Here is a 27,944-nt window from a genome sequence, read left to right as displayed (position 1 = left end):
ATGCACAAAATGTAGCTTCCCCCGATCTCGGAATTACTGTTCTAAGAAACCATTCATGAGTGAAGGTAGGTCAACCACACCATCTGAAGTTCACCAAGGAAAAATGTACAAATGACAGGACCACCAAGTTTAGAAAATGTCCTACAGTGTGCATTTTATTCCATACCATCATACAATGTTTACATATAGTTAAAACTCTTAAATGTTTTTCCTTTACCAATTGTACATAGTGCCTAAATCTTTCATTTTAACATGGAGAAATGGAGAGTGGAAAACCACATTGAATGCTATCCTACAAGTTGTAATGAGCCGCAAGTGTGCCAATGAGGAGGAGACAGAAGTCTTACAAGAGCAGCGTGCCTTACACATCCCTGGCTTTAGTGAATTCAGGCATACAGGACCCACAGCCTCACCTCGTAGTAAAACTCAAGACAAAATAAATTAGTGTTGGACAGAATTCTAAATTGTACAATATTGAACGAAAGACCACAGTGGGGCTTTTTGTTTAAAGTAGCACCAATCCACACCTGATTGTGTTTTCAACATTAATCTGCCTGTTGAATACATCGTTGGCACTTTTGAGTGGAAATCTTTCTGCTTTCGTGAGGATTCCTGGGCTGGCTGAGTACCCTGTGTTGCAAAACTCTCTATGAAGTGTGGCAATGGCAACCTGGGAAATGGCACTTTTAAGTCACTATGGCCCTGCCACGGGCTCGCCTGTGTATGTGTGTGTGTGTGTGTGTTTTCCCCATCCCCTGATCTAGCTGGTATTTCGTGGATGTTTACTGTGACAGTGTAAAAGTAAATAAAAATGCATTTAAGGGGTTTCATGGTAAGCATGGTGTTTCAAAACAAAACAAAACAAAACAAAACAAAACAAAACAAAACAACAGAGCAACATTTAAGAATGTGGTCGCAGCTAAGGAGGTTTTCACATGTTGTTTAACTCCAGTAAAGTCTGATCCAGCATCTGATGCATACTAAGGTTTTCTTCTTTGGCATGAGCCACTTTCTCTGCGGTGGGATTAGAAAATTAAGTCATGAATAGCTGCACTTCAGACACAGCGGCGGTTTGCTCGTTTACGCAGGCAAACATCAGTCACAAACAAAGATGAGAGGATTAGGACAAGGCATGCTGGTAAGATATTACTCAATTCCAGACAAGGACCTACAAAGGGGGAAGACGGCTTTGACCCAAAGGAACCACAGGCACAGCAGGCTCTCAGAGAGCAGAGCGGACAGGGGAACCTTCGCCAAGGGTCCACTCAGAATACAGTGCAGGTGGGGCTTGGCGGAGGTCCACCGGCCGTGCACCGTGGGGCCGGGCAGGGGTGCTTGCCACGCTGAAGTTAATACAGCAGACATTTCTGAGTTACAGGCAGTTAAAGGTCTGGGAGCTGTGTTGTAACACAATCTCACAGAAGACAAGGATGACATAAGTGGGTTTTCTGACAACTTTTAGAATGATTTATTTCTCTTGCTCATTAAAAAAAAAATATCAACATATTTCATGCACACTTCAGTAGAACATTCTCTTACTATTCTTATAGTGTTCTATTTATTAATAGCATGACATTCTCACCAGATTCCAACAACACCATTAGAATAAAAGCATACCTTTCAGACAATCAGGGACTTCTGACATGAGCTCCTGTTTTCAAAAGCTATTTTGCCCAAGCATAGGTACATTTAATCAAACACTATACCAGATATTACGAAATTAGGAATATGAGTATGTAATAGCTATATATATATTATATATATTGTACCCTAATTTATATATAATATATATATATGTATATGTATGTATAGTTACTCCTCTGCTTTGGCTTTCTAATTAAAAGCAGGACTCAGTTCTCTGTAGGAAACAGAAAACAATTTTTGGTCCTCTTTATATATCAGTTCAAACAAGAGGACTGGCAATTCCTGAATTGTTATAAATATTTAATCCATATACATAATTTTACGACAAGAGTGGTTTCGGGGTTTAGAGAGAACTTAGTTATTCCAGATAGAAGAGGAAAATGCAGGTGAAGCCAGCTTTTTAGCTAATTCCTTCCATGTACAATTCTGCAGAAAGCAAGTGTTGTCATCCCTATCAGTTGAAGGTACGGCAGTCTTAGATTTCCTGCCCATGGGCTCCATTCCTAGAAATCAGCCCAAGCTCCTTCCCACTTAGAGTCTAATCCTCATTCAGAGCCAGCTTTAGTTGGTTAGTTAGGCGGCGGTTTTGCTCAAGTTGCTGGTAGAGTTGATCTGTACAGGTCAGCAAGCAGGTTAGCAGAAGAGAGGAAGGAGGCAGAAGGAAGAGAGAGGTTAGCCAGACTTGGTGAAGAAGTTAACAGACAGCACACAGAGATACCTCGGTCACCAGCCAGGCAGCTCACCCTTCCTCGGTGGTCATCTGTCCCATGCCCAGGAAGGGGAGGCGGTAAAGGCCTGGCAGATTGAGGAGGAGCCAGGATTTCTCACTTGGTGGCCAGGGAGGAAAAGGGAGCGACAGGGGTGAGGGGGTGAGGGAGGGAGAGAGGGAGAGAGAGGGGAGATATTCCTTTTGCACCTTATTAAAACCACTGTGTGAACGAGCCACCTGCAGCTCTTGGCAACAGCCCGAGGAACCACAGCAGAGCGACAGATTGGAGATTTTACAGTGAAACCTCAACCGGACCATTTTGCCCACCTCTTCCCAGAACCCCTTTCACCTGCACTCCTGGGGCTGGCTCTCCTTTCAGGAAGTACCAAGATGGGCCCCAGGGGCTGCTATATTATTCACAGTTTCTGAAATGCAGAGCGAAGTTCCCTATCCCTCCCCTAGTCAGCACCATACAGGGTGCTACCCTATTCAAATAACAAAACCAACCAGCACTCATCTCCATGCCAGACTTAAAATTCATTTGCTTACTTCTTGAAGAGAACGGCATTCATGTGTGGTGCGGGATGGAGGCACAGAGACAAACACCCATAGGGAGAGGAGTGCAACGTCAATTTTACACAAGGGCCTATAATCTGCTCACACGGCAGAGAGGCCAACCACAGCTGTCAGGCTGCATGATGACCCAGGGGATGCTGCCAAAATGACAAGAACCTGGCACTCACCACGAAATGCTGGAGGATACACAACTGGTTCAAATGACTGTGACAACCTGGACCCAGAAATTCTACTTACTGATCTTGAAAAGCTGACAATCCTACTCCTGGGAGAATGCAACCATCCAGCCTCTGGCTCCCAGCTGTGCTGGGAAATTAACCAGTCTTATTTCAGCTTCCTCTCCTAAGTGGTAGGAGATGGGGAAAGAGGTCCTGTGCACTAGGCTTTCTAGCTTAAAGTATCTGCTACCCTGTCCTCTTTCAAAACCCTAGTCAAACATCACCTTCTCCATGTAGCTCCAAATGTACACCATCTAGGAGTTCAGACACGCTTCACTCCTCTGCCTTTCAGCAAAATGGCCAGCTCATCAGGCCAAAGAACATTTCAGGCTCATCTCTTCACACCTCCACTGCCTTCCACAATGTCTTGGGTAAGGGACGTGGCTCTGAGGTTGCAAATCTAAACCCCATCTGCACATTCACATGAACACATGCCGGTAGGCAGATATGATATCTCAGTTTGCTGAGCCCATGTCTGGCCAAACAGGAATGAAAGAACTTTAGAGAAACCCTAGAGAGTCCCAAGAGTCAATGAGAACTCAGCTTAAATGACAGCCGTCCCTACCACATCCCCTTGTGGACCTGTTCCACTGCAGCTGTCATGGAGCTGTCTGGCCGGGTGGGCTGAGGGCAGGGACCAGAAACAGTTACACATTTGGAAGGGTTTCCCCCTCCTGTCCTACCTCCCAGATGTCTGGAGCCTCTAGTGCTCAGAGTCAGCAATGCTTTCTGTTTGGTCCTACCAGGCTCTTGCAGCAGCAGCAGCTATGGTCTGGCCCTGTGAACTGGAAACCTGGGCTCTGACAATTTCTGGACAGAATCGAGTTGCTACTTAGCCTCCTGTGAACCTGTACGTTCGTGGGCTATTGTAGAGCTGCCTTCCTGAACCATCAGTTTCCCATTTCCCCTTGCAGAATGTACTCACAGATAGTGTGAGACTCTCTGGAAGGGTTTCCAAAGAAAAAAAGAAAAAAGAAAAAAAAGACGTGCCTCCAGAATTAACAGTACATCTGCTCAGCAGAACTTTAAGACTCTTCATTTGGTCTATAAGCAGGAAGCAGGGTTCACTCAGAGAAGGACCCACTTCTATCACAAGGAGTTAAAAAGAAAAGAAAAAAAGGCAGGAGTCATAGTCAAAAGCAGACCCAAGGAGGCCTGGGAAAAAATCCATGAAATTATAGAAGTCTGCTCTCCCAAGGGACAGACAAAGACTCTAGATTCTAAATTTTAGACGTCTACTATACCGCTATTAAAATGCCTTAATATGTGGTCCTCTTAAAGAGTATTTTTCTTCTGCTCTAAATTCTTTGGTGAGTGATTGACATTATCTTCAGTTTGTCTATATTTATTTGAGTATAGTGGTATATAGCAACCCTCTTAGGCTAACAAAAACACATGAAAATCACCCACATTTAAAACACAGGAGAAGTAGAGCCAGACTGTTGAGGATGCAGAAATGTTGGGAATTAAGAAACAAAAGTCCACACCATTTGAAAGTTCTAATTTTGCAATGTGTTCCTCTTTGAAAATCACTTCACTGCTGTTTTTGAAGTGAACTAGTAAAGCTTAAATATAACTGTATTCTGAATAATTTCTAACGCTTTTAGAAAAAAAAAATCAACTCTAATGGCTATACTTCAAAAATGTCTACAAATGAAAGAAAAAAACCCAGCCATTATCACAAATATCATATACATACAAACCCTCCTAAAAAAAAAAAAATACATGATGTCCTTGAGGGCACAAAAAGGAACCTTGACTTAAATCTTACCATACTTAGAAAACTTAAGGGGCACCTGGGTGGATCAGTCAGTTAAGTGTCTGCCTTTGGCTCAGGCCATGATCCTGGGGTCCTGAGATCAAGTCCTACGTCAGGCTCCCTGCTCAGTGGGGAGTCTGCTTCTCCCTCTGCCCCTCCCCACAGCTCGTGCTCTTGCTCTCTCTCAAATAAATAAAATCTTAAAAAACAAAAACGCCAAAAAAAACCCTTATGGAGCCATGTCATGATCAAAATGAAGGTGGCCGAGTAATCAATCAGAGCTTTAACCGTTCTTTGGGCTGTGAAAGGAACATCAACAATAACCTCAACTACGACTGCCTGGATCTAAGTTCTTGTCCGAGATGCTGGTACATGAATTCCTGGCAGCATGGGCTGCTAGTTAGTCAGCCACGTCCCTGCAAGCAGGGCCACCTCAGCATCCACGCAAGGGGCTCACCACATCCCACACCAAACCTCTGGCAGAACGAGACACTGCTCAAGGCACGTCTTCTCACTCCTGCAAGCAACGTCCCCTGTGTGGACGTTCTCAATGAGGACTACATACCAGAACCATCACCTTCTCAAAAACACAGGACAAACACTCCCCCACCACCACCCCGCGGATGCCCAGGCCTCACTCTAACCCCTGCAAACTACAACTCTCAGGGGGACCCACGCAGGAGTATTTTTTAAAAGTTCCGTAAGGAACTACCACTTTAGAAACTTAATATTAATGTTCAGCATGGGAAAAAAAAAAAAAAAGAGAGCAGCCACTTCACATACTCATATATGTGAAGTAGACTTGTAGTTTCATTCAGTGTTGAAATGAAAAAATGTCAATAAATAAGGAGTAAAAAGAAGAGCAAACAGAAACAGCTTGCACAGTGTTTATTTGACACTGAAACGAGGAGCTTCTGTACAATGGAAAGCAGTGTGCCTGGCCCTTAGGCCGGAGGCTAAAGGAACGAGCCAGGTCAGCTGGAGAAGAGACAGACTGCAGAGCTCAGAGAGGTGGGACAGCCAGCTTGATGAAGGGGTCTCGGGAGAAGTGAAGCAAAGAAACTTATCTGCATGAGGAGAAAAGGTGGGAGAAAAAGAAAACAAGTGGCACAATGGTAAAAGGAAAACCAAACTAATAGAGGCAAGCAGCACTTGACACACACGCCAGAAGCAGACATGCAAACCCGCTGCCAGCCGCACCTGCAGGAGGATGTCCATCCTCACCCACCAGCGTCGGGACCCAAGGCCAGCACGCGCCCCTCCACTTCAGGGGCCATTGCCGAGAAGGCCCAAGAACAGAGTTTAAGGCTTTAAGCTAACCCACCTTTCAGAATAGTTAATCATATGCCGTGATTCCCCTCTAGAATCACATTTTAGCATTGGAAGAGACCTTACAGACAGAGGTTCTGACTCACTCCCACATTTATAAATGAGGGAAGGGAGGATGGAATTCTCTCTGCTTTCCACAGAGACAGTTAATCTCCCTCATGGTGATGTGGAGGTTCTAAAACCTGTAAGGTGGCAGGCATGGGCCATACCCTTCAGGCGACCATTTTCCTGCATGGGTGGGTCTGGAAATTTCCAGGTTAGATGGAATTCAGTGCCATATTATTAGAATGAAGGGAACCTTCTACGGAAAGCTCCAGGTTAGAGTTTAAAGAGGCAGAAGTATGATGCTTGGGTCTGGTTAGCAATATGCGGATTAGTTGTGTGTGCTCAGAGTTCTCATGAGAACACGGGATCTACTTCAATTCTCACTGCCTCACACAGTTAAGTTGGGTCACGAACTCCCAACTCATACCAGGCAATCAGGGTTTTATTTCCCAATTCTTTGACACCAGCTGTGGTGCTCATTGTGAATATTTCAATTTCTTTTATCTAAACATGGAAAATTAAAGGCTCTGGTATTCAGCAGATGAACCATTTCTCTCCAGAATCCTTAAAATCGAGGAAGACATGATCTCTCACAGCACCATTCCTTAGGCTGTACCAGATCAATTTCCTCTCAGTTCATCAGTAACCGGACACTTTGGGGTTCCTTTTTGATATCTCTGGGAAGTTCCTCACAATTATACGTATGGCCTTCTAATTTTACTTGAGCCTAGTTTAATTTCCTAAAATGGCAGCCCTCGAGTCCCTCCTATTTTAGTTCACTGCTTGGTGGGAACCATCTAGCTCAGAGATTGTAAAAGAAACAGATTCTAAAAGGAAAATGATTTGTACAGACAGACTGAATCTGCTTGGCTTTTCTATTAGTAGAATGTAAGCAAAAACCAACTATCCTAGGTGATGCAGAGAGTAAACAGAAAGGCATGAAGACAGAGCTTCTGGAAGTAGAGAAGGGAGCAGTGGTGAGTTTATCATATTAGCATGAGGGCACGGATGTGAGCAGGCAGGGTGGATGAACATTTACATGGAAGTCATATCGTTGAGAGCGTGGTCCAGCTCCTCGCTGATGGCTTTGTACTTCAGTTTCTGAGCGTACAGCTCGTCTATGACCACGAAGTGGAAGGCAGAGGTGCAAGGGCATGGAGAGTGATCAAGAGATGGAGGGTGAGCGGGGGTGGCGTGGAGGCCATCCCGACACAGCAGCAAGAAAGGGGCAGTGCATGAAGGAAGCGGTATCGCAGCAGGTGGCCAATGCAGGAGGCGTGCGTTTTGGTTTTAAATGAATTGAAACAAAAACAAAAAGAACAAAAGCCATTAGAAAATAAAACAAGAGAGACCCAATATGAAAATCATCACAAATATGGTTTGGTCTAGCAGTAAACCAGGTTAAACCCTAAATGAAACCACAGAAGGCTATCTGCTGGGTGGGTGACCGGACACCTCTCCCATCTATAGCCCTGTTGTCATGGTGCTGGAGCAGGGAGCCACCTGTGACTATAAACAGTGGGGAAAATATCCAAGGGCAGTGTTTTGGAAGAACAATTTGTGACTCTGGTCTGTCATCCGGATCTGGCTCCACCCTCCAACAACTGATTTCCTGACCAAACTAGACTCCTGCGAATATCGGTTTCTGAGGACCCTGGGATATGCTCCTGGGGGTCTTGCTAAGCTACCCAGCTCCCGGTCCAGGGGAGCGAGGGGAGCCACACATTGGAGGGTGGTGCTGGGCCAAGTCTGCAGTGCAGTCTCTGTAATGATGAGGGTTTCATTCTTTGCTGCACTCTGGCAGGCTGTTTTGCAACCATCTGTCACCCTCTCTTCCCCACCAGCTTGGTTCTCATCGGCACCAACATCTGGTGCCTTTGCCAGCCCCTTCTGCCTTTCTTGTCCATTTTAAATATTTCCCTTTCTATTCTTTTTCACAGTTGACCCTCCACAAGCCTCAGAGTTCAACATTCAGGATTTCTGTGAGATAAAGGTGGATGTTAAACAAAACCTACATACCTTAGGGTAAAAGGGCTTAAATATAATCTCAAAAAACAATGTCCTATTATCCCCACACCCTTTCCAGAATGTGAAGCATCTGCCAAGATATGAAGGACTTAAACCCCACCCTTACATTGGATTCTTACTTGGAAGACGAGTTGTGTCTAAAAACAAATCCATGCCGCTCTGACAAATAGGAGGGATCACTAAGCAGAAAATACGCTAGTTGCTCTCACCTACAATCACCTTACCCACAGTGACAAATAAACCTGCCACACTTCTCAGAGTGTGAAGTCAAAGCTGGATGGCAGCTGCCGTTACAGAGGGACGGACCTCATCTGCTGGCTAGCAGTCATCTGGTGAGCAGAGGACTCAGGTCCAAGAGTTTAAGAGCCACAGAATGAAAACCCCAGAGGGCAGACAGGAAGAATGTGCAAAAGCAAGGAAGTGTATCAATGAGGGTGCACTTGGATTGGAAAACTGCTTTGGGAGTTCAGTAATCAATTGTAAGAACGGAATTAAAACTCAAGATCTTACCTTCTAAGTCATCAATGCTTTTCTCCAATTTAGTTACTGACCTCTCTGCAAACTCAGCCCGAGTCTCGGCCTGTAATGATTTCATTTATTTCAGTCAAACTTGGGAAGTTTTACATTGCTAGTAGCTACACATACAGGGAGAACTAGAGAATGAAAATCAAGGACAGCACCCATGAAACGGGTCTGGAACCGCCTGTCAGTCAGTCACGAGCACGGCACATTAACCCTGGGACCACCTCTAAATATCCCTGACTGGGCTCCACCATACTTTTGAGATGGAGGACCCCTGACCAGACCCATTAAAAACGGGACTCAGTTAAAATCCAGTTGGCGTCATCTGAAACACTCATAGTATTACCTCCTTCAGCTTGTCAGAAAGGACCTTGATCTCTTCCTCATATTTGTCTTCCTTCTGCGAGTACTGTAATTAGAAAGAGCATTCCAGATGTCAGGCCCCCGTTCACTCTAGACTCTGGTCTTCTAATACAAAGAAAGTGCCAGCCCAGCCAACAGATGTTGAGGATCTCTTAGGAGGTAATGGAGCCTCAGGTATCAAATGGCACGCTACAATACATACTCTGTTTTCCTGCCTATTGTTTTACATGGGGTAAGAATGAGATAACTCGGCCATGTGGCGCTTGGTTTAAATTAAATTGTTACAGACGACTCACATGCTCAACATAAAATACGTTCTCTACTAAAGAAAAAAAAAAGACTGTTATCCAATACCCATCAGGAAATCACCTCAAAATGATGCCATTTGCTAAGGAAAATGCCTAAGGGACAGTTGCTTTCATCGGCGAGGCCTCAGATGAGGGAGAGCGAGCCTGTGCTGAGCAGCTCTGAGGAGACGCCTTTCCCCCACACCGTGCTCCTGGCCTACCTTCTCAGCCTGAGCCTCCAGTGACTTCAGGTTGTTCGTCACAGTTTTCAATTCTTCTTCAAGCTCGGCACATTTGCTAACGTTTTCGATCAGAGGCAGAAAGGGTGGGAGACAAGCCCAAGGAGGGAGGAGAGAAAAAGGAGAGGGATGGGAAAAAGTGAGAACTGAGTCCTAGAGAACAAAGGGCTGCCTTAAAGTAGCCAAATCGTCAGGTATTAAAACACTCCATTTTGCCAAGGACACTGTCCCCAACCTCGCAACAGTACAAAGGCAGGGTGACAAAATCCAACAACTCTGAAGGGTGATAATTTGGCTTCTTTTTTGGCTGCACCGAAGAGCATTTATGAAGGAAAAACAAAGAAGTATAAAGGGCCCAAAGAAAGCACTTAAAGCAGGACAGAAGACAGCAGCGGGTGTCGTTATACCAAACGAACCAGGAGACACTGGAAGCTGAAAGACGTCTGGGTTGCAGTTAAACCTAAAACCACACATGAGCCATCAGTACCTTATCCTCTGCAGCCATTAATGCTTTCAAGGTCTGATCCATTATTCTTAATTGTTCTTCCAGCTGTCGGACTTGGCTGTTAGTGGACACAGGAAATGCACAAGGCCATTCTCAACATCAGTGTGCAGGTAAGGCATGCAGTGACACACGCATTCACACAGACGCCCCACGCGAGTCCTCCGTGTTCCGTACTGGCATCCCCGGCAGATGAGTGCCAGAGGAGCCGGGAGCCGGAACAGGGCAATGTGCAGCTGCCAGCAGGTCATGCCGTTTAGTCACCGCTCCGGAGTACGCCACGTACAGCAGGCTGGCACCGGGCCCGCTTACCTTTCTGAGAGTTCGGCCCGCTCCTCCGCGCGTTCCAGGTCACTCTCAATGATGACCAGCTTACGGGCCACCTGCAGCACGAGACACAACATGCACACATACACACCATGGGGCTGACAAGCTCTGAGGAAGAGGGCAGGCCACGGAAGCGGGTCCTGGATCTCCCAGATTTTAGATGTTCCTACAGACCAATAAGATGACCCTCTTTCCCCTGGACTGGAGAGAAGCCACCCTCTACCAGAAGAACCAATGGAGGGTAGACCAGAGGCTTCTGCCCACAAAGATCCAGAATGGTTGGTTTTGAGTAGGCAGTGTCATTTTAAGTCTGACCCAGGTGAAGTCCATATAATTACACAGCAGCCAGCCAAAGTGTGGAAGGAGGGAGAGAGAAAAGCCACCATCTCAAAAATAGCTGCATGATGAGACAGGATGCGTTTGATGCCGTCAAGGTAGGGACTGACAAAAAACACTGAAAATAATTCTGAAAACCCTATCAATTTAGAGCTCTGTACCTCAACCTCCTCTTTGTGGAGGAGGTTAAAAATGACAACAGAAGAGCAACAGAAGCTAACAAGAGATGAGCTGGTAAGATGACTAATGAAGTCAACTTGGTGTTCAGTGGAGGAAAGAAACTGAGAGAACGGATCCTCTGAAGCATTTCTGGAAGTAGCAGTAATAATAATAATAATAATGGTGGTTGTAATAATACAGTGGTCTTAATAATACAGTGATAATAATATTACTGGAAGTAGTAGGAATAATAATAATAATGGTGGTCGTAATAATAATAATTATAATGGAAAAAAAGGAATGTAGTACCATTTCAAGATAGCTATGATACATTAAGGGAAAACAAATACAAGTCATATTAGTTTTGTTACCACAGGAGGTTGTTCTCATGGAGACATGACCAGAAGCTGATCCACCTGTGAACCTCTCTTGACAGTGGAATTCTACCATCTTGAAAAGGGAGGAAAGATTGAAAAGGGCCTCTTGAATCTACATGGCCTTCAGTGCATGGACTTGTCTTTATGCTGCCTGAATGGGATGGTACTAGGCAAATCACACCAGGAAGAGCGGCCTACATGGTGACAGCATGAGAGGCTTTTTCCACAAGGACAAGAGGCCCAACTCTCCCTTCTCCTGGCCAAAGTTCTCTTGTCCTGGTCTGGGGGTTGCAAAGGTAGGGGATCATGAGGAAAGCCTCAGTCCTTCTCAGTGCTATGGACTGGCTTCATGATAAAGCCTGGGATCCCCTAGGAGGATCAAATCACAACTGTTTTCTGGAGACAAAGGAACTCTGCTTCTCAAAACCATCCATTTCCACCAACAAAGCAGACTGTTTCCCTAAAGAGCACAAGGCTGTAAGCACTGCTCCCGGCCCCCACCGAGGCCACTGCTAGGGAGTCCACGAGGCTTTGGTCCCCAAGATCTGACCTCTTCATACTTGCGGTCGGCATCTTCAGCGATGTGCTTGGCCTCTTTCAGTTGGATCTCCTGAATTTCCATTTTCTCCTCATCTTTTTGGGCTCGACTTTCAATGACTTTCATGCCCCTGAAAACGAAGACAAGCAGGAAGACCCAAGGTTTAGAGACGACCAACATAAACCCACACTGCACTGCATGGGTTTGTGTGGCCTGGTGTAACTGGCAGACCAAAACAGAGCACAGAGCCACTTTTACTTTCCAAATCATGAGGCAAAAGTTTCCAGAGCTGAAGGCAGAAAAAGCCATACACTTCTCTATTTATTGTGAATGAAACCTCACTTTCAATACTGGTGAAACTGTCCAGGGATCTAATGCTAAATGAAAGGTACCATGTCAGGATCCTGTTAGAAATTAGGAGGCATGGAAACAGGAAAAGCCAACATACTTGACTTGCTATATAAATAATGGGATTTCTTCCTTTTACTGGTGGGAAGCTTCAGCCTGAAAGTGGACCAAAGTTATAACAAAAACATACTTGTCTTCATGTACTTCTTCCTACAAAGAAGGTAGCTGTTCTCATCCCATTAGCTACAAATGTAAATATCAGATTGAACCATATGAGACTGGTGATACTTAAGGATGTTAGACCTGTAAAAATGGCAATTTCATATGGGTCAACCTATATTTTAGGTAAGAAACTATGAATTTTGCCTTTAATAGAATTCTTTCATAATAGGCATGTTGAGAAACAAACTGATACCAATGTCTACGCTGATATGTAAGTTTGAATCCCACAGTGTTAAGTTTTGGAAAATGTTAATTGTTCTGTGATATACTACAGTTTTATGGAATAAGTCATGTTAAAATGGGATTCATTTAGCAAAATCTAAGCAGGGAGTTCAGATAAATAAATCACTATTTCTTTGATGAAGCACTACGGTATATATTAGAAAACTGAGATTCAAGCCTTGGCTTGGCCATAAATTCACTGTCAGATTTGGGAAGGCTGTATCAACTGCTAAGCCCTTGTTTCTCATTTATAAAATGAGGGGGCTGGGGTAAACAACCCCTAAATTCCTTTTTACTAAAAAGTCTAACATTGCCAGATTGCCTTTTAGGTTCACTAAGAAGTATATTTCAGGAAGAATAGGCCACAGAACCACTGGGATGTGTGCACTGTAAGAGATGATGAGTCATCCTAAGGAATTCCAAAACTCTTGGTCTGGGAAGAAACAATAAGCAGCAGTGAATAATGAGCTGGGAACTTCAACTCAAAAGCTTCTTGAATCTTGAAGTCTGAAATCACTCCTTATCTCTGGCAGCAGGGAGGAGAAACTCACTTTTATCGAAGACAGAAGAGAAATGCAAAGAATGGCTGAGTGCATTCACCTGCCCAGATCCTAGCACAGAGCCACTCACCCAGGGTTCTGAGCTACCGGAGAACTCTCTCTCATCTTGTGGAGCTGTGCTGGGATGCTTCTGGGCAACATGAATACATGAGCCTGAGCAGCTGAGCGGAGGAGAAAAATGCTTTTTAGCATGCACGGAGCTGTGCTGGTCTCTATGGCTCTATGGTCTCTATAATTCTCCTTTCCTACCCCCAAGCTGAATCTTGGAGCAGTCAGGCAGAACCAGGTTACAGGGAGCAGGCTCAGAATCCACAGGTAGCTGACTGTCTACGTGTGCACGAGTGCCTTACCAGCATTACTAAGTCCAAAATAATTTACTGTCGCTGATCATATTTCTGTTTTATTGGTGCTTCCTCTTCTACTTATCTGTTGGGTTAGTTGACCACTGAGAGTCCCCGGTTCATTTATCCAGGCACAGTCTCTTTTGAGTATTTTAAAATAAAGTGTATTGGGGCGCCTGGGTGGCTCAGTGGGTTAGAGCCTCTGCCTTCGGCTCAGGTCATGATCCCAGGGTCCTGGGATCGAGCCCCACATTGGGCTCTCTGCTCTTCGGGGAGCCTGCTTTCTCCTCTCTCTCTCTGCCTGCCTCTCTGCCTACTTGTGATCTCTGTCTGTCAAATAAAAATAAAATAAAATAAAATAAAAATAAAGTGTATCTTTTCAAAAATGCCTAACTTCTCTGCGGTCAGCAGGAATGAAAGAACCAGCAGGCATCCCTGGAATATCTCATTTAAATGTCCATGTCCCTCACTGGACAGTGAGCTCTAGGAGGGCAGGAATAGGGTCTTTTTCTTCCTTGTAACCTCAGGGTTTAAAAGAGTACTTGGCACACAGGCGCCCCACTAACATTAAACAAACAAACCCAGTAAAATTATACCTGGCATTGACTGAGGAAACGATCCCACCAAGGGACTGTAAAAGTCTTAAGCCCTGTCGGGGAAGCCCTCCTGTCACAGCTGGGAAAGGTGGGCTGGGAGAGGCGCGCTCACCTCTCGCTCTCGTCTGCTGCCTTCTCAGCCTCCTCCAGCTTCTGCAAAGCTGTTGCCAGTCGCTCTTGGGCACGATCCAACTCTTCCTCAACCAGCTGGATGCGTCTGTTCAGAGAAGCTACATCGGCTTCAGCCTAGGCAGAGAGAGGGAAAGGCCTCTCAGACCCGGAGAGAAGGCAAGCGCGGTGTCTTCAGGAAGTGGCAGAGCCCGAAACACCTGTCTCAGATGGGAAGCCTGGCCCTGTGGGGAGCTACCTTCAAGTGCAGCCGGTGCCCGGGGCCACTCTGGAGCTGGAGGAGGCGGGGCTGCGTTGATCCAATACCGTGAACACACACACTGGTGTGTTTACACACGCACCATCACAGGGACTGTAAGCAAGTGCGCTCTTGCTGGGTTCCCTCCACAGAACTGGCCCTACCTGACCGCCCTACCTGACCGCCACCTCACTCATGGGGGCCCGAGGGCAGGCTCGGCTACACACCATAAGAGGAGGACAGTCAGAAACCAGATTCAGGGGTCTGCATTCTCCTTTCTCCTGACCACTTGCTCCAAGGGTTCTCATAAAGGAACTAAAATGTTTGAGAATTCAGCCGTTCTAAAATATACACCATAAAGATGCCACAAAATCCAGTAACTGCCCCTCCCCCACCCTCTTCTCAGTAACCCCTGCAGGACTGGGTCAGATGGAACAGGGCCAAGACAAATTTCCCATGTGTTTCTGAGATAAGCTTACTGGCATTTCTTACGAGGCTGCTACAAGAAAAGTTTCAAACTCCTTAAAAGAAAAGCAGTATAGAGACAATTTTTATTGGTATCTGTATCTGAATTAAGAAGTTTCTTTTTTGGGGATGCAACGATTACCTACTATTGCAGGCGCTTGCTACTGGGAGCCTCAGAACACTTGGAAGGCTGTGACGGTCCCTCATACACACTGGCATTGGGGTCTGTTTAAATACCACACATGGAAGTCAAAGCCAGCACTTACCAATCAGATACCACTTTCTTGTTTGCATCCACTTTTATGTGCTTATCACGGGGTGACAAGGTTTTCAGGACACTTGAGAGTTTTCTAAAGATTACAATACATACTTAGGCACCCATGCGAGTTCTATCTACATTCCTATCTTCTTTACTCAACAGGAAGCTTCTTACATGTAGGGAGTCACAGCTTTCTGCACAGGATACAGGCTCAGTGAATGTCTACTGAATAAAACAAGTAAAATCAACCTAATTTAAACAAAACCAACTTTCTTAGCTCATGGACCCATGATGTACACGATCTGAAAGGCACATGTAGTTAGAGAGAGGCTGTGATTATGGCCTTAAATGAAATGAATGTGAGAACATCCAGCTCTTTGCTCATCAGGATTTATAAAATTTTAAATACCAAGTTTTGTCTGGGAAAGAGGTGATTAGGGCATCTCCAACTGTGGTGAAGGACTCGCTCCATAAAACATTGAGATACACTTTCATCTCGTTAAAAATTAGCTATGTAGTAAAAATCAGCTAACGGAGACAGGGAGTAGGGCAAAAGGGAAACAGAATCTGAGGACAGTTTACAACCACACTGGCTACAAGGTAAATCCTTACTGGGTTCTGCTAAGTCTGACCAGCTGGTGAGTATGGTTTTTTCTAAAGGACGGGTAAGGGCAATAGGGACAATTTCTTATGTACAAGAAACTGTCTTTTAGCTCTATTTTTTAAAAAACTGGAAGGAAGTATACATGAAGGGTATACTTTGGGTCAGGTCTGCTTTGTTCACTTTTCTGCATTTCCATTCCTAAATTCTAATCCCTTTATGAAGGTGGGGGAGGGGGGAGATAAGCAAGCAAGTTGCAAAGTTGAAAACAAAAATGAAGAACAAAAACAAAAATACTGTAGTACAATGTCTACGTCAGGTATTCAAAAGTATTTCTCTCCCCCACCTTCTTTCATTATTATTTCTTTTAATATGAAGGCAAGTATCTTTGTTACAGGTGCTGGGGCCAGAGAAATGTCAGCAACATTTTCCAAATGTTTTCTTGTAGCCACTACCTGCTAAGTTTCTGCTTTGTGTTTCATCTGGGCCCCAAACTTGAGAACTTTTGTAGTCACAGAAAAAGACGACTATTTCTGCTCTAGGGAAAGGACCTTCTGGGTGACAGGGCAATCTAGGTCCTCAGCTCCTCATGTGGCTGAGGCACAAGAGAATAAGGAAACCGTATCCCATGCTCGTTCCTGTCTCTGTACGCAAGATCTCCCTGAGAAGTCCCCCCAACAATCTGTATCTTCCCCCTTATTGCCTCCCACTCTAACATTCCCTCCTTTAGTTCTGGACCCAGTTTTACAAATGTCACTAACTCTTTCCATGGGAGCATGTTGTAAAAACTTAAGACTTCCTGACATTATGAGTTGTGTCCTATAGGAACACCAGCCCATATAGCTTCACATAGGGCACCCAAGCAACAATTGGGAATGGAAGTCTGTTTTTGGAGCTAGGACTGTACGCACACAGAGAACACACCTGTGGGTGGCTCACAAAATGGGGTCTCAACTGATTAGCTGAGAGAGTCCCTAGGCATCATTTAGCAGTTCCCACAGCTGGCTGAGTGTCAGAATCCACAGGAGGTGTGCATTAATAATGCAAAGTTCCAGGCCCCATTCCTAGAGATTCTGATTCAGCAGATCAAAGGGGAGGGCAGGCTCTGCAATATAAATAAGCAACCAGTTCCATTCCTGCACCTTCTCCATCCCACCACCCACAGAAGCTGGCTAATCCTGTGCAAACCACTCTCTGAGGTCTCTGTTCAATAGAGAGGAGAGGGATCTTTGATTCAGAGGGATGACTATGCTAGGGCCATCACGGCGAGACAAGACTAAAACCCCAGTGGCCTGGGTCCTCATGTGTGGGCTCTGTCACTTCTCATGGTCTCCAAGGATGTCACAGCAGCCCTGGAACTAGACGTTCTCACTCCTGGCACTTTCTCTCTTCCTATATCAGAGTGGGAGGTCCTCCACAGCTTCCCCTACCACAACTCCCCTTTAGAAGAAAGGCTTCTGTGACAGAGGCCAGCCAGGACTAGAGAGTTCTGTATTGAATACCATCCACTAAACAAGTCTTCTCAGTCCTTTCTGAAATAAGGTATATGGTATTACATTAAAAAACTTCAACACACAGCACCCATGTGTGACACCTCCCTTATGGACACAGAGCATTTGCTCTCAAGCCAGGAAGCCAATGCCTGCTGCCCCTGAGGTGTCCAGGATAGGCACAGGTGCTTGTAGGCTACCACTGGGACCTGAGAGCAGTGTCTGGGGTAAGTCTATCCCCACGAAAGCTTTCCCTGGGAAAAACCTGGATTCTCACTGGCTTCTCAGGTCCTACCATACTGGTATGATTACAGTGCTGTCTGGGTCCCCAGAATTCAAATTAAGTTTAATTCCACAAATGAATTAAGAACACTTCCTTCTCTTATTTTTACTTGCACGTGCATTGTCTGTGTGCGTGCATGCACACGTGTATGTGTGTATTTGGGGTTATGCCTTGTGTTAAAAGGCCCCTATCTCTCACCTTCACTAGCTTTTATTTCTGGTGTTTTCTAAATTCTGAGGTTTATTGAGGTATTCTCTATGGCTCCGTTCATCACAGAACCTGGGCAGTCTACTTAAGATCTAACCTGAGATTACATTTGCCAGTCCAAGCCCATAGCCACATGAGTATCTGCTACTTTAAAAGCACATACAAATAACAAGGCGTTTGGGAAGGGGCAAGACCCCCGAAGCAGATTATTTCCAGACATGGAAGTCACCCTGATTGTGCTGGGTTAGCTTCTTCTAACAACGGGCCCATGTTTTTCCCACTGCTGGTGGAGTCTTTCAGTTTGGGATGCTGGTTTCTTTTATTTCAAAAGTGCTATTGTGTCTCAATATGTAATGAGCTCCTCAGAAAAGAGACTGCTATATTAGCAAAGGCTACCAATTATCTTCCTGCAAGATCTGTTGTTAACCACCAGACACTTTGCAGTTATGCCTGCCCTGTCCCCTCACCCAACCCAAAAGTACAAGCTACCTACACAGAAACCAAGGGCAGGCACACCACTCCCCCGACCCAACACAGTACCACATGGAAATCAACGGTATGGCCCCCTCAATACAGCAAAATATTACTCCAAATCAGATTTGAAAGAAAACTTTTACAAGGCCTAGATTTTCGTGAAATCCAGATGTTTTAGCCAAAACAACAACAAAAAACAACCAAAAAAACCCCACAAAAAACCCCAAAAGTAATGATTTTTACATTTAAAAAAAAGTATTATAGTTAAGATTATTAAGAAAAAAAATATCTGTAGGAAAATAACACGATATCCTAAAAAGTGATCCTCCAGAATACATCTTCAAAGTCCTGCCTGAACCAGAGTGGAACATGAGATGATCAAAGGTCAGGCATTTTTATTTCACGCAAACTGTAGTTATACAGAGAAGGTTTCACTCAACTTGCTGTGTAAGACCAAGTGACTACGGCCAAGTTAAACTTCTGCCCTTATATGGTAAGCAGAGGGGGAAAAAAAACCACTGATGACATTAAGGGGCACTCCCATGGATAACAGATAAACACAACCTCCTCTATCTGTGCCAAAGCCTGTAATTTATGAGGCATATTTGTATAATGAGGGAGAACGGACATGAACAGGGCATTGTAGTGCCCTTGCCTTGCCTACATATGAAAACAGAAATCATGAGTGTATATTCCAGTTACTGCCAGTAACTGGGGGTGCCAATGTGAGCACGAAGCACACCCTCGAGCCTCCTGGTCTCAGAGATATTTACCAACTCAAAAGTGAGAGATGGCAGGAGATTTCTGTAAATTGGCTACTTCCCACGATTTAATAAAATGACCAGTTAAAAACCTACAGGCTACAACTTTAAGTCTCCTTGTTTGCTGGATACCAGAAAGGAGGAAAGACTGGCTCCTTCCTGCTACTTTTTCCTTTGATAATGACAAAAAAACCATGCAAAACCCTAGTGGGTCACAAGATCCAGAGTCAATCATTATATCAAGCAAAGTATCCTCATTCCAACACTTTGAAGGGCCCACACACCTTGGAAAAACAAACCAGTAGGAAATAAGCGATAGCCAATTTTTCCAAGGTAAGTGCTGGCATAATAGGGCCAATTAACTACAGCATGTCTGAACTCTCGAGAATCAGAATTTAGGGCCAACTCTGAAAACATTTTTTGCAGTGGCTCATGATTCTGTCACTAACCCTGTATCTTTGCTGCCAAGAGAAAATGACTAAGCTTAACTCACAGCTCTGACCACTACCAAGAGACTGCCGTCAATAAGCTACCTCTTAGGTTCCAGATGCAGAAGTCAGGAGCAACTCTCAATCTGAAATGGTCTCTTCAATGGTCGGATTCAGCCCTCAAATCGCTACCTTTAAAGGTTCTGTGTCCAGTCACCTGGATAGAGTGTTTTCCAAATTACTTACAAAAAACAGAACCAATTAAACCACTTAAGGGACACCTGGGTGGCTCAGTTGGTTAAGCGCCTGCCTTGGGCTCAGGTCATGATCCCAGGGTCCTGGGATACAGTCTCACATTGGGCTCCTTGCTCAGCAGGGTGCCTGCTTCTGCCTCTGCCTGCGGTTCTCCCTGCTTGTGCTCACTCTCTTGATCTCTCTCTCTATCACATAAATAAATAAAATCTTAAAAAAAAAAAACCACTTTAAATACAAAACTCTGAAAAGAACAAAAGCATCTTTAGCCAACGGGCAAAAGTAGGAAGACTACTGTTACAAAAACGATGCACAAAAGAGAAGATGCATGGAAGAGTAACAACGTGCCCCTCATGAAGTTAATCTGCTTCGAACATCAGTTGCTGGGGTAGGAGTCGATATAAGGCGCCTCTGGATAGGGCCACACATTCCCTTTCTTAGGAGGGTGAGGGGAGTTCTACCGACTTCCACCAATGATACCATTTCAACCAAACATCTTCCCCAGTCTGCCCATGTCCTCTCTCCAAGTTCCAAAAGAAAAAAAATTATTGACTAAAAGCATGTATATGGAGTGTTTTCAGATGTAGTGAAACGAGCAGGCCATTTTTAAAGACCCTCTGATAGGTGGTGAACCAAAGGCAAAGCGGCAACGAGCAAAGCCAAGTGCTGTGCAGTTTTAACACCAGCTGACACTTAGCACTTACTCTGCTGTGCCCAACAGCACTGTGACTTCTTTACGTAAACTAAATCCCTTCGCCACCTAAACAGGCAAGAACTACTAGGATTATGCACATTGTAAAGTTAGGGATCTGAGAGACTGAAAAGTTTATTTGCCCAGTGTCTCACAGATAGTAAGTAGCAGAAACCAGAATTCAAATTCTGCCAGTCTGGGTCGAGTTCTCATTCTTATCCATCATGTTCTATTAGTTTTAAAGGTTAAAGGACAGTAGTTAGCCAATAAGAGAGGAAACTGCAATCAGTTTATTGCCCTGTCAAATTCAGACACATCTATGCAATCCCTGCTGACTCGGTCTCAAGAAAATTATCTTTTCCTTATTCACTTCCTGACTCCTGTCTGCATTTTATCTGAAATTTCCTCTAGTTAGGGCTTCCTAAGTGAACCCATTTGCTTCTATGTATTTCATGCCAAACAGGTCTTGAAGTTCCCGCAGCCATATTGCCATTACCAACACCTAACCAATAGGATTTGCTCAACTCAGAATGGGTCCATATTAAGCACAGCTGGACACCATATTATGCTTGCCATAATATTCCCAAGGTGTTTGAGTATGCTGATTTGAAACACACACTCAAAAACCAACAAATAGCAAATGCCTGGACTACCTCTGTTCCTGTCTGTTGGATACATTTATTTGCCTTAGAAGAAAGGAAGGAAGCCACCAGGTATTACACTCAGCATGGGGGAGGGGGAAGCCGGCAAGAGAATACACCCAATAATTGTTGGCATTTGGCCAACTTTTTTTCAATACTCGGTAACAAAGGAATGGCTGTATAAGACCGCTAGGAAGGAGAGATGGTTAATACAAAGGGAAAGGTGAACAGGTCTTATACTGTGTAAGTCAGAATCTGGCGCTATCAATGTCTCAACCACCACAAAGAAATAGGCTTCCAGAAAACCGATGATCAACGGGGATGGTGGAGTTTAGCATCCCCAGGCCCTAAAGTCTGGCAGTACCCCAGACTTGCCCTGTCAGCGTCCCTTTCCAAAGGAACGGATTTCCAAAAGGATTTCCCTCTTCCCTCCCCACCCTTCGAGTAAATACGGCTAACAGCGCAAAGTGCACATCCCGGGGGACCCAAGACACCCGGACCGAAAGCAAATAACCCCAAAATAGAGCCCTTTCTGGGAAACTGGTGCTTCCAGAACCTTCTCAACACCACTCCTGCTCCCCCTCCGGGCTTTTACTTTAAACCAGCGAAGATGGAAAAAAAGGGCTGAGAAGAACAGGCAAGGCCGCTCCCTAGAACCAGGCGCCAGCTGCCCCAGGTGCGCCAGGTGCATTCCCGGAGGCGTTGAGGGCAGGGGCAGGTAGACTATGGAGGGCCCTGCACCTCGCAGTGGGCCCGACTGCGGGGGAGGCCCTCTGGGTCGGGGTGGGTGGGCGATGGGTGGGTCCCTTACGGTCTCCCTCAGCTTCCTCTCGTAGTCCAGCTCGCGCTGCAGACTGCCCGCGCGCTCCTCCGCGGCGTCCGCCTGCTCCTGCAAGCTCCGGATTTTCCTCCGCACCGCCTCCAGCGAGCTGCTCCCGGCCATCACTCCGGGCGGCGGCGGCGGGCTGGCGGGCAGGCTGCGGTGCGAGAGGCCGGCTGCTGCGCTCCAGCCGCCGCTGCCGCACTCCTGAGCGCCCGGCCGCCCCGCCCAGGCCGCGCCGCGCAACGGCGGCGCCCCCAGCGGCCCAGGACCAGCCCGGAAGTCGCGGTCTCCCGGGCGGCGCAGGCGAACCGCAGGCGGGTGCGCGAGCGCCGGGGGCGGGCACAGCGGCCGGGGCGGGGCACGCGCCACGGACCCCGGGAATTTGCAAACCTCGGGAGATACTGCGCATGCTCGCGGCAGCCGGGCGGGCGGAGGCGGTGGGCACGCTGGGGGACACCTGGAGAGCAGAGCACCGCCCGGCGGCCAGCGTGCCAGGAATTTTACTTGGACTCCCAGCGGCTTGCCTTGGTTCCCCGGTGACCCGGGGTAACGGACCTGGCTGCTAAGGGCGACGGTGCCGCCTACTGGCGGCGGGAGTTACAGATTCCCAAGCCAAGAGGGAGAGAAGCTGAGAGAAGGGTTTGGGGCCTGAATGTGTCCCCAGAGGGACAATTCCTCGTTGCAGAAAACCCCAGCACGCAAGATCCTAACCACAACAACCTTCCTCCCTCACCAAACTTGCAAAGTGAAAGCCACTAACATACTGCATTGTGATTAAATCTTCTTCTAAATACATCCTTTCTAGGTTCGAATCCAGCTCCTAGACCTCTCCAGGCTGTTGACTTGGGCCAAATAACTTGACTTTTCTAGGCTTCATCTATAAAAGTGGGGTTAATAGTAGTACTTTCCTCACAGGGCTGTGGCGAGGATTATGAAATCATACAAAGCACTCAGCACCACACATTGTGCATAAATGATCGCTTTCGCGATAAAGATGCAGGCACTGTCTTAAGGTTCAGGCGGGGGCGCATAACCAGCTGTGTTCTCAGAGCCCCGAGCCTCTTGGGGACTCACTTTCCTTTCCATAAAGACAATCATCTGGAGGGTCTCTTACACTTCCGAACGTCTTTGGTTTGAGTTCAGCCTCAGATCTTTTGGAATCTGACCAATTCTGGGTTGGACTGGGATGCCTTTCAAAGGCACAGCCGTGAAGGCTACAGAACCCTATGAGAGCCTCTGACTACAGCTGGATGAAAACCCAATCTCTGGGAACGGTCCTCTGCCAATCCTCCCTCTGGGGTGCATTTTTAGATGCCTTCTAGATCTCATGGCTTTCTTCCTCACCTTTCTCACAGGAGGTCCTTCATGTCAGTTTCTGATTAAGTATGGGAATAATGAAGAAAAAAAAATACAATCCCCCCTCAAAGCCCTAACAACAACCCTCCTCTTTTGCTCCACTCCCCCCCCCCCCCAATTTTCTTCGGACTCTGTCACAGTCTCCCTGGAGACTCTCACAAACCTCAGCATGTGCCCTCACGTCCTGTAGGTGGAGCCTCTCGCTTTGTTTCCATACAGTTCATCTGGTCAGGCAGGAGTTACAACTCCTCCCCTAGAGGAGTACCAGACCGTGAGTGGGCCTCCAACTTTGAAGGTGGAGGAAGGGGGTGTCTCGGGGCCTCCAGGAGAAGCCAGGGAAACTGCTGGACATTTGCAAGTGCTCTCGGCAGCCAACTAATGACTTAATGTCCTGCTTTTCAAACACCTGGGAAAGACAGTTTCAGGTGAGTTCATTTTCATGCTGATGTCATTATACAAGAGTTTAGGACAGTTCTCAACCTTGGCTGCACATTTAAAAAATACTAATGCGTGGGTTCCACTCCCAGAGATTCTGATTTAATTGACCTGGGATGCAACCTGGATTCGGGGTTTTAAAACCACCCTAGGAAAATTCTGTTTACATAAGGTTGAGAATTACTGATTTAGGAAGCAAAAACCTACAGGGAATAAAGACTCACATACTGCAAATATTATATACATCACAATTATTGGGGAAGGGTTGAGGGGCTGGTGAGAAAATGGAGTCCTGGATCCCCTTTAGGCTCATTTAGGCGGAACACCAAAAATTTCACACCAAAAGCTACCTTGTGAATTACAACTGTTTATGCCAGGAAGCCCCCTCCTTGTGGAATAAGATTTGAAAAGTATGTTGGTAAATAAGCAGAAAAATATTTTTAATAGCAGGAAAAAAATGAAAATGTTTTTACACTGGTGAGTAATGACAGTGAAGTATCCCAATTCCAAATGTAGTATGATTCTACCTCAGGAAGCTGACCTGCTACCTCCCTCTTTTTCCAGTGTTATCAGTCTCTTCCTCCTGAAGTCTTGCCTATTTTTACTAGTTAGGAATCACTTTAAATATAGCTTTTCTCGGGTGCCTGGGTGGCTCAGTGGGTTAAAGCCTTTGCCTTCGGCTCAGGTCATGATCCCAGGGTCCTGGGATCAAGCCCCACGTCGGGCTCTCTGCTCAGCTGGGAGCCTGCTCCCTCCTCTCTCTCTGCCTGCCTTTCTGCCTACTTGTAATCTCTGCCTGTCAAATAAATAAAATCTTTATGAAAAAAATATATAGCTTTTCTTCGCAAATGTCCTTCAACATCCCTACAGGTTCCAGACAACCTAAAATGTCTTAAAAGGGAAGACAATCAATATATTACCAAAAGAAAGAAAGAAAGAAAAGTACCATATTAGGGATAGTTTTCCGGTAGGGAAAAAAAAAAGGAACCAAAACTGTTTCAGCCCCTGCTAACCACGCCTCCCCAGGTGGCTTTAAATACCCTCATTTTCACTGCAGCCCCACCTCATTCCAGCATTCCCTGAAACAAGACTTTTCCATAAAGACATGATAGCACCACATAGTTAAAATAATTATGATCTTTTTTCCCTTTAAGAGTTGTAGTAGCTTTTTTCTCTTTCTCTTGCCTTCAGTCTTACTGGGCTATTTTCAAATTCTCTGCATTCTTTTCCTTATAAGGAATATCTCTCCTTGATCTATCAGCGGCTCTTTTGAAAAAAGCTAAATAAACGTCCTGCTGGAGAATTTGGGGGAGACAGACATCCTCCATTTAACCTTATACGGAGCAGACATCTGATCTATATTATACAGAGCAGGCGCAGAGTTATGTGTATTTTTTGGCTCGGTTTCTGAAGCCAGGTAGTTTGTAACTTTAATGTTTTAGCTAAGTTGGTGCTTCTGTGAACCCCCTTTCCAGTAATCTTGACGGCCATTGATTTGTCGATTCTCAAGGTTTTATGTCTGGATTTCTCATTTACAAAGCATGCTTGGAGATCACACTTTAAGCCTTTCAAGCCACAAAAAGCTGTTACTGGTTTCAAGACCCAAGACCCTCCAGCAATTTGCATTTCACACTCATACAAGAAATTCTGCCATTGTGCTTGGTAGTTCAGCTTCTGGGCACAGCTTTCCCTGGTGCTCATACATTCTTGGAATTGTTACTAACTTCCCAAGGAATTCTTTCCTAATTGGGCCTCTAGCCTTAATGAGCTTCTACAATGGAATCCAACAGTGTGAAAAGAAGTCTTTCCTTTGGAAGTCTAATGCTTGGCTTGACTTATGGGGCAGAAGAGGGAGGCTCTTCAGCGAAAAAAGATTCCAAAGCGCAGTGGGCAAAGAGCTGGTAGTTTTTGCAGTGTGTGTATCACCGCTGAAACTATGTGGTGGTTGTCAGAAGGCTGACAGGTGGGGGTGGGGCAAGCAGGAGGGGCAGGGGGCAGTTAGCTCACTATACCATATAAAGCACTGAGCTATATATAACTCTCGGGGTACTTTCAGGATCAGCGCTGTCAGACTGCAGACCCAAGCAAGTATCATCTTCCCAGGCAGATCTTAAGGGCTGGATTAAGGCTTCCCTAGTAAGAAAGGAGGACTCAAGGGCCGCTGCACCCCAACATCGAGCTCAGCCTTCTAAGTCAAAGTAGCACCATGCCATTCCTTCCCTTTAGAGCCAGGCTCTCTGTATCCTGACTAGACTCACCATGGAAAACCAGGCATTCCCACCCACCAGATACATACAGCAAAGGAAAGAAGGCAAAGAAAACCAGGCATTCTGTTTGCACCAACCTTGGTGATGACACCTCAGAGGTTTTCTGCCACGGGGGAGGCAAGGTTCACCTCCAGCATCCAATTTCAGCCACTCCACTGCCCAGCCTGTCACCCACCCACCTCCACCCCCAGGAGTGGGAAAGAAGGAGAAAAAGAGGAGTGGATGAAATATAAATGAATGTGTGCAACAGAAGTCTGAGGCAGCATCCAGTGCTCTGAGCCATGTCAGGGCTGTGTGCGGGTGTCCAGCAGGAGGAGGTGACCCTCTTCCATTGCTCTTTGGCTACTGTGGTGACCATAGGGTAGGCACTAGGCAGGAGGGGAGGGAGGTAGTGTGTGCATGCACTTACGTCCGTGGCCTTTTTTTCTGCCAGCTCCAACTTCTCCTGGGCATCTTTGAGAGCCTCGGAGTATTTGTCCAGTTCATCTTCAGTGGCCTTGAGTTTCTTTTGCAGCGACACCAGCTCATCTTCCAGCTGGGAGTTGGCCGTGGGGGACGGGGAGGGGTGGGGGTGGGGTGCAGCAGGCAGCGTGATCCCGCAGGGGAGGGGTGTGGGTGCACAGAACCAGAAGGACAGGGACAGCGGGAGAGAGAGGGAAGGACAGGGAAGGAGAGAGAAAGAGAGAGAGAGAGAGTTAGCCATTCGTGCGCCGCGCTACGCCGCGCGCCCTCGGTACCTTGGCGGCGGCCTCATCCGCGGCCAGGAGGCTGTCCTCCGCCTTGTGCAGCTCCTCCAGCACCCGGTCCCGCTCGTCCTCCGACGCCCGCAGCAGCTTCTCCTTCGCCGCGATGTCCTCCTCGAGCTGGGGGGCAGCGGCGGGCGGGCGCGGGTGGCCGGCACGGACCGGGTGTTAGACACACACAACACACGGGCGCCTGGTTGGCTGGGGCCCCTGGCTTGGGGCGCCGCCGACTTGGAGTTCAAGGGGCTCTAGGTAACCTCTTCTCTCCTGAAGCTGGAACCGCACGGTGGCCCACCCTGCACCCCCACCTCCCCGCGGGACGAGTCTCCCGCCGACGTCTCAGCGGGCTCAAGTCGACAAGTGGGGTGCAGAAAAACGCCCCTGCGTCCCTGGCCTTCGGGCCGTACTCTCTATTCTGTCCCATCTTTGTTCCTAAGAAAAAACTTCATGACTCCCCCCACCCCCGCCCCCCGCCCAGTCTCTATCCCTGTTGAAGCTTTCATTCTTTCCAGTCAAAAGTCCAGAAAAATGTCTAACACCTTCTGGACTCGATTTCCCTCAACACCCCCCCAATCCAACATTGATCCCCAACCCTGAGAATCAAGTGCCTCTAGGACTTGAGATGACTTCGCGGGCTCTGGAAAGCAGAGGAGGGAAATAAATGTCCCCAGACGAGACCAAAAAGTTAGAATTAGCCCGAGTCTTGCTCTTCCCCTCCCCCTTCTCAGCTGCGCGCCCCTGGCCGCCCAGGAGTAGGGGGGTGGCTCCCCCCATCCTCGAGGTGAGCGGCCCGGAAGGGGTGCCAGGCGCCCAGGGCTCGGGGGCACCCGGGCGGGCGCAGGACTGGGGACGCGCAGACCTGCTTGCTCCTGTCCTCCGCCGCCTTCTTATCGGCTTCGGCTTGCTCGGCTCGATCCAAGGCGTTCTCCTTGTCGAGCTTGAGCATCTGCATCTTTTTCTTGATGGCGTCCATGGTGGCGGTGGCGAGGGGCCCTGGGGCTGCGGCGGGAGCTGCGAGGCGAGTGCACGGTGGGGCGGCCGAGCCGGAGTGCGAGCGCGGAGCCGCCTGCTGCTCCCAGATATGTACTTTCCCAAGGGGGCGACCGCATTCCTCGAGACAGCCAATACTTTTTTGGAAAAGCTTTTTTCTCCTG

General features: G+C 46.8%; 1 protein-coding gene across 23 annotated transcripts; it reads right to left on the bottom strand.

Annotated features, from left to right (window-relative positions):
- Positions 1–128: 128 nt before the first annotated feature.
- Positions 129–27,926, bottom strand: TPM1 (tropomyosin 1). Of its 23 annotated transcripts, none has more exons than XM_059372204.1 (10): positions 27,650–27,923; positions 26,785–26,910; positions 26,457–26,582; positions 14,360–14,493; positions 11,971–12,088; positions 10,534–10,604; positions 9,702–9,777; positions 9,177–9,239; positions 8,819–8,888; positions 129–1,014 (listed from the first exon to the last, which is right to left on the bottom strand). In XM_059372204.1, exons 1-10 carry the CDS (start codon positions 27,761–27,763, stop codon positions 932–934), a joined length of 981 nt encoding a protein of 326 aa, XP_059228187.1. In that variant the 5' UTR covers positions 27,764–27,923; the 3' UTR covers positions 129–931. The 23 variants fall into 23 exon arrangements, with proteins under 23 accessions (XP_059228187.1, XP_059228170.1, XP_059228171.1 ...); XM_059372193.1 differs by lacking the exons at positions 129–1,014; positions 9,702–9,777; positions 26,785–26,910 and adding exons at positions 5,884–5,973; positions 7,320–7,398; positions 10,207–10,282; XM_059372205.1 differs by lacking the exons at positions 129–1,014; positions 9,702–9,777 and adding exons at positions 5,980–7,398; positions 10,207–10,282 and having other exon boundaries at positions 27,650–27,926.
- Between the last annotated feature and the right edge of the window lie 18 nt (positions 27,927–27,944).

Source organism: Mustela nigripes, chromosome 13 (assembly GCF_022355385.1).
Source record: "Mustela nigripes isolate SB6536 chromosome 13, MUSNIG.SB6536, whole genome shotgun sequence".
Lineage (NCBI taxonomy): Eukaryota > Metazoa > Chordata > Mammalia > Carnivora > Mustelidae > Mustela > Mustela nigripes.
This window is presented reverse-complemented; position numbering and strand designations above follow the sequence as displayed.

Excerpts from the sequence above, each read along its gene's own strand:
- TPM1 (XM_059372205.1), bottom strand. The coding sequence starts at position 27,763 with ATGGACGCCATCAAGAAAAAGATGCAGATGCTCAAGCTCGACAAGGAG. Across the intron at positions 9,240-10,206 it reads TAATGGCTGCAGAGGATAAG|TACTCGCAGAAGGAAGACAA; the intron begins GTACTGATGGCT and ends TTCTAATTACAG. Across the intron at positions 7,399-8,818 it reads AAGCATTGATGACTTAGAAG|ACGAGCTGTACGCTCAGAAA; the intron begins GTAAGATCTTGA and ends TCGTGGTCATAG.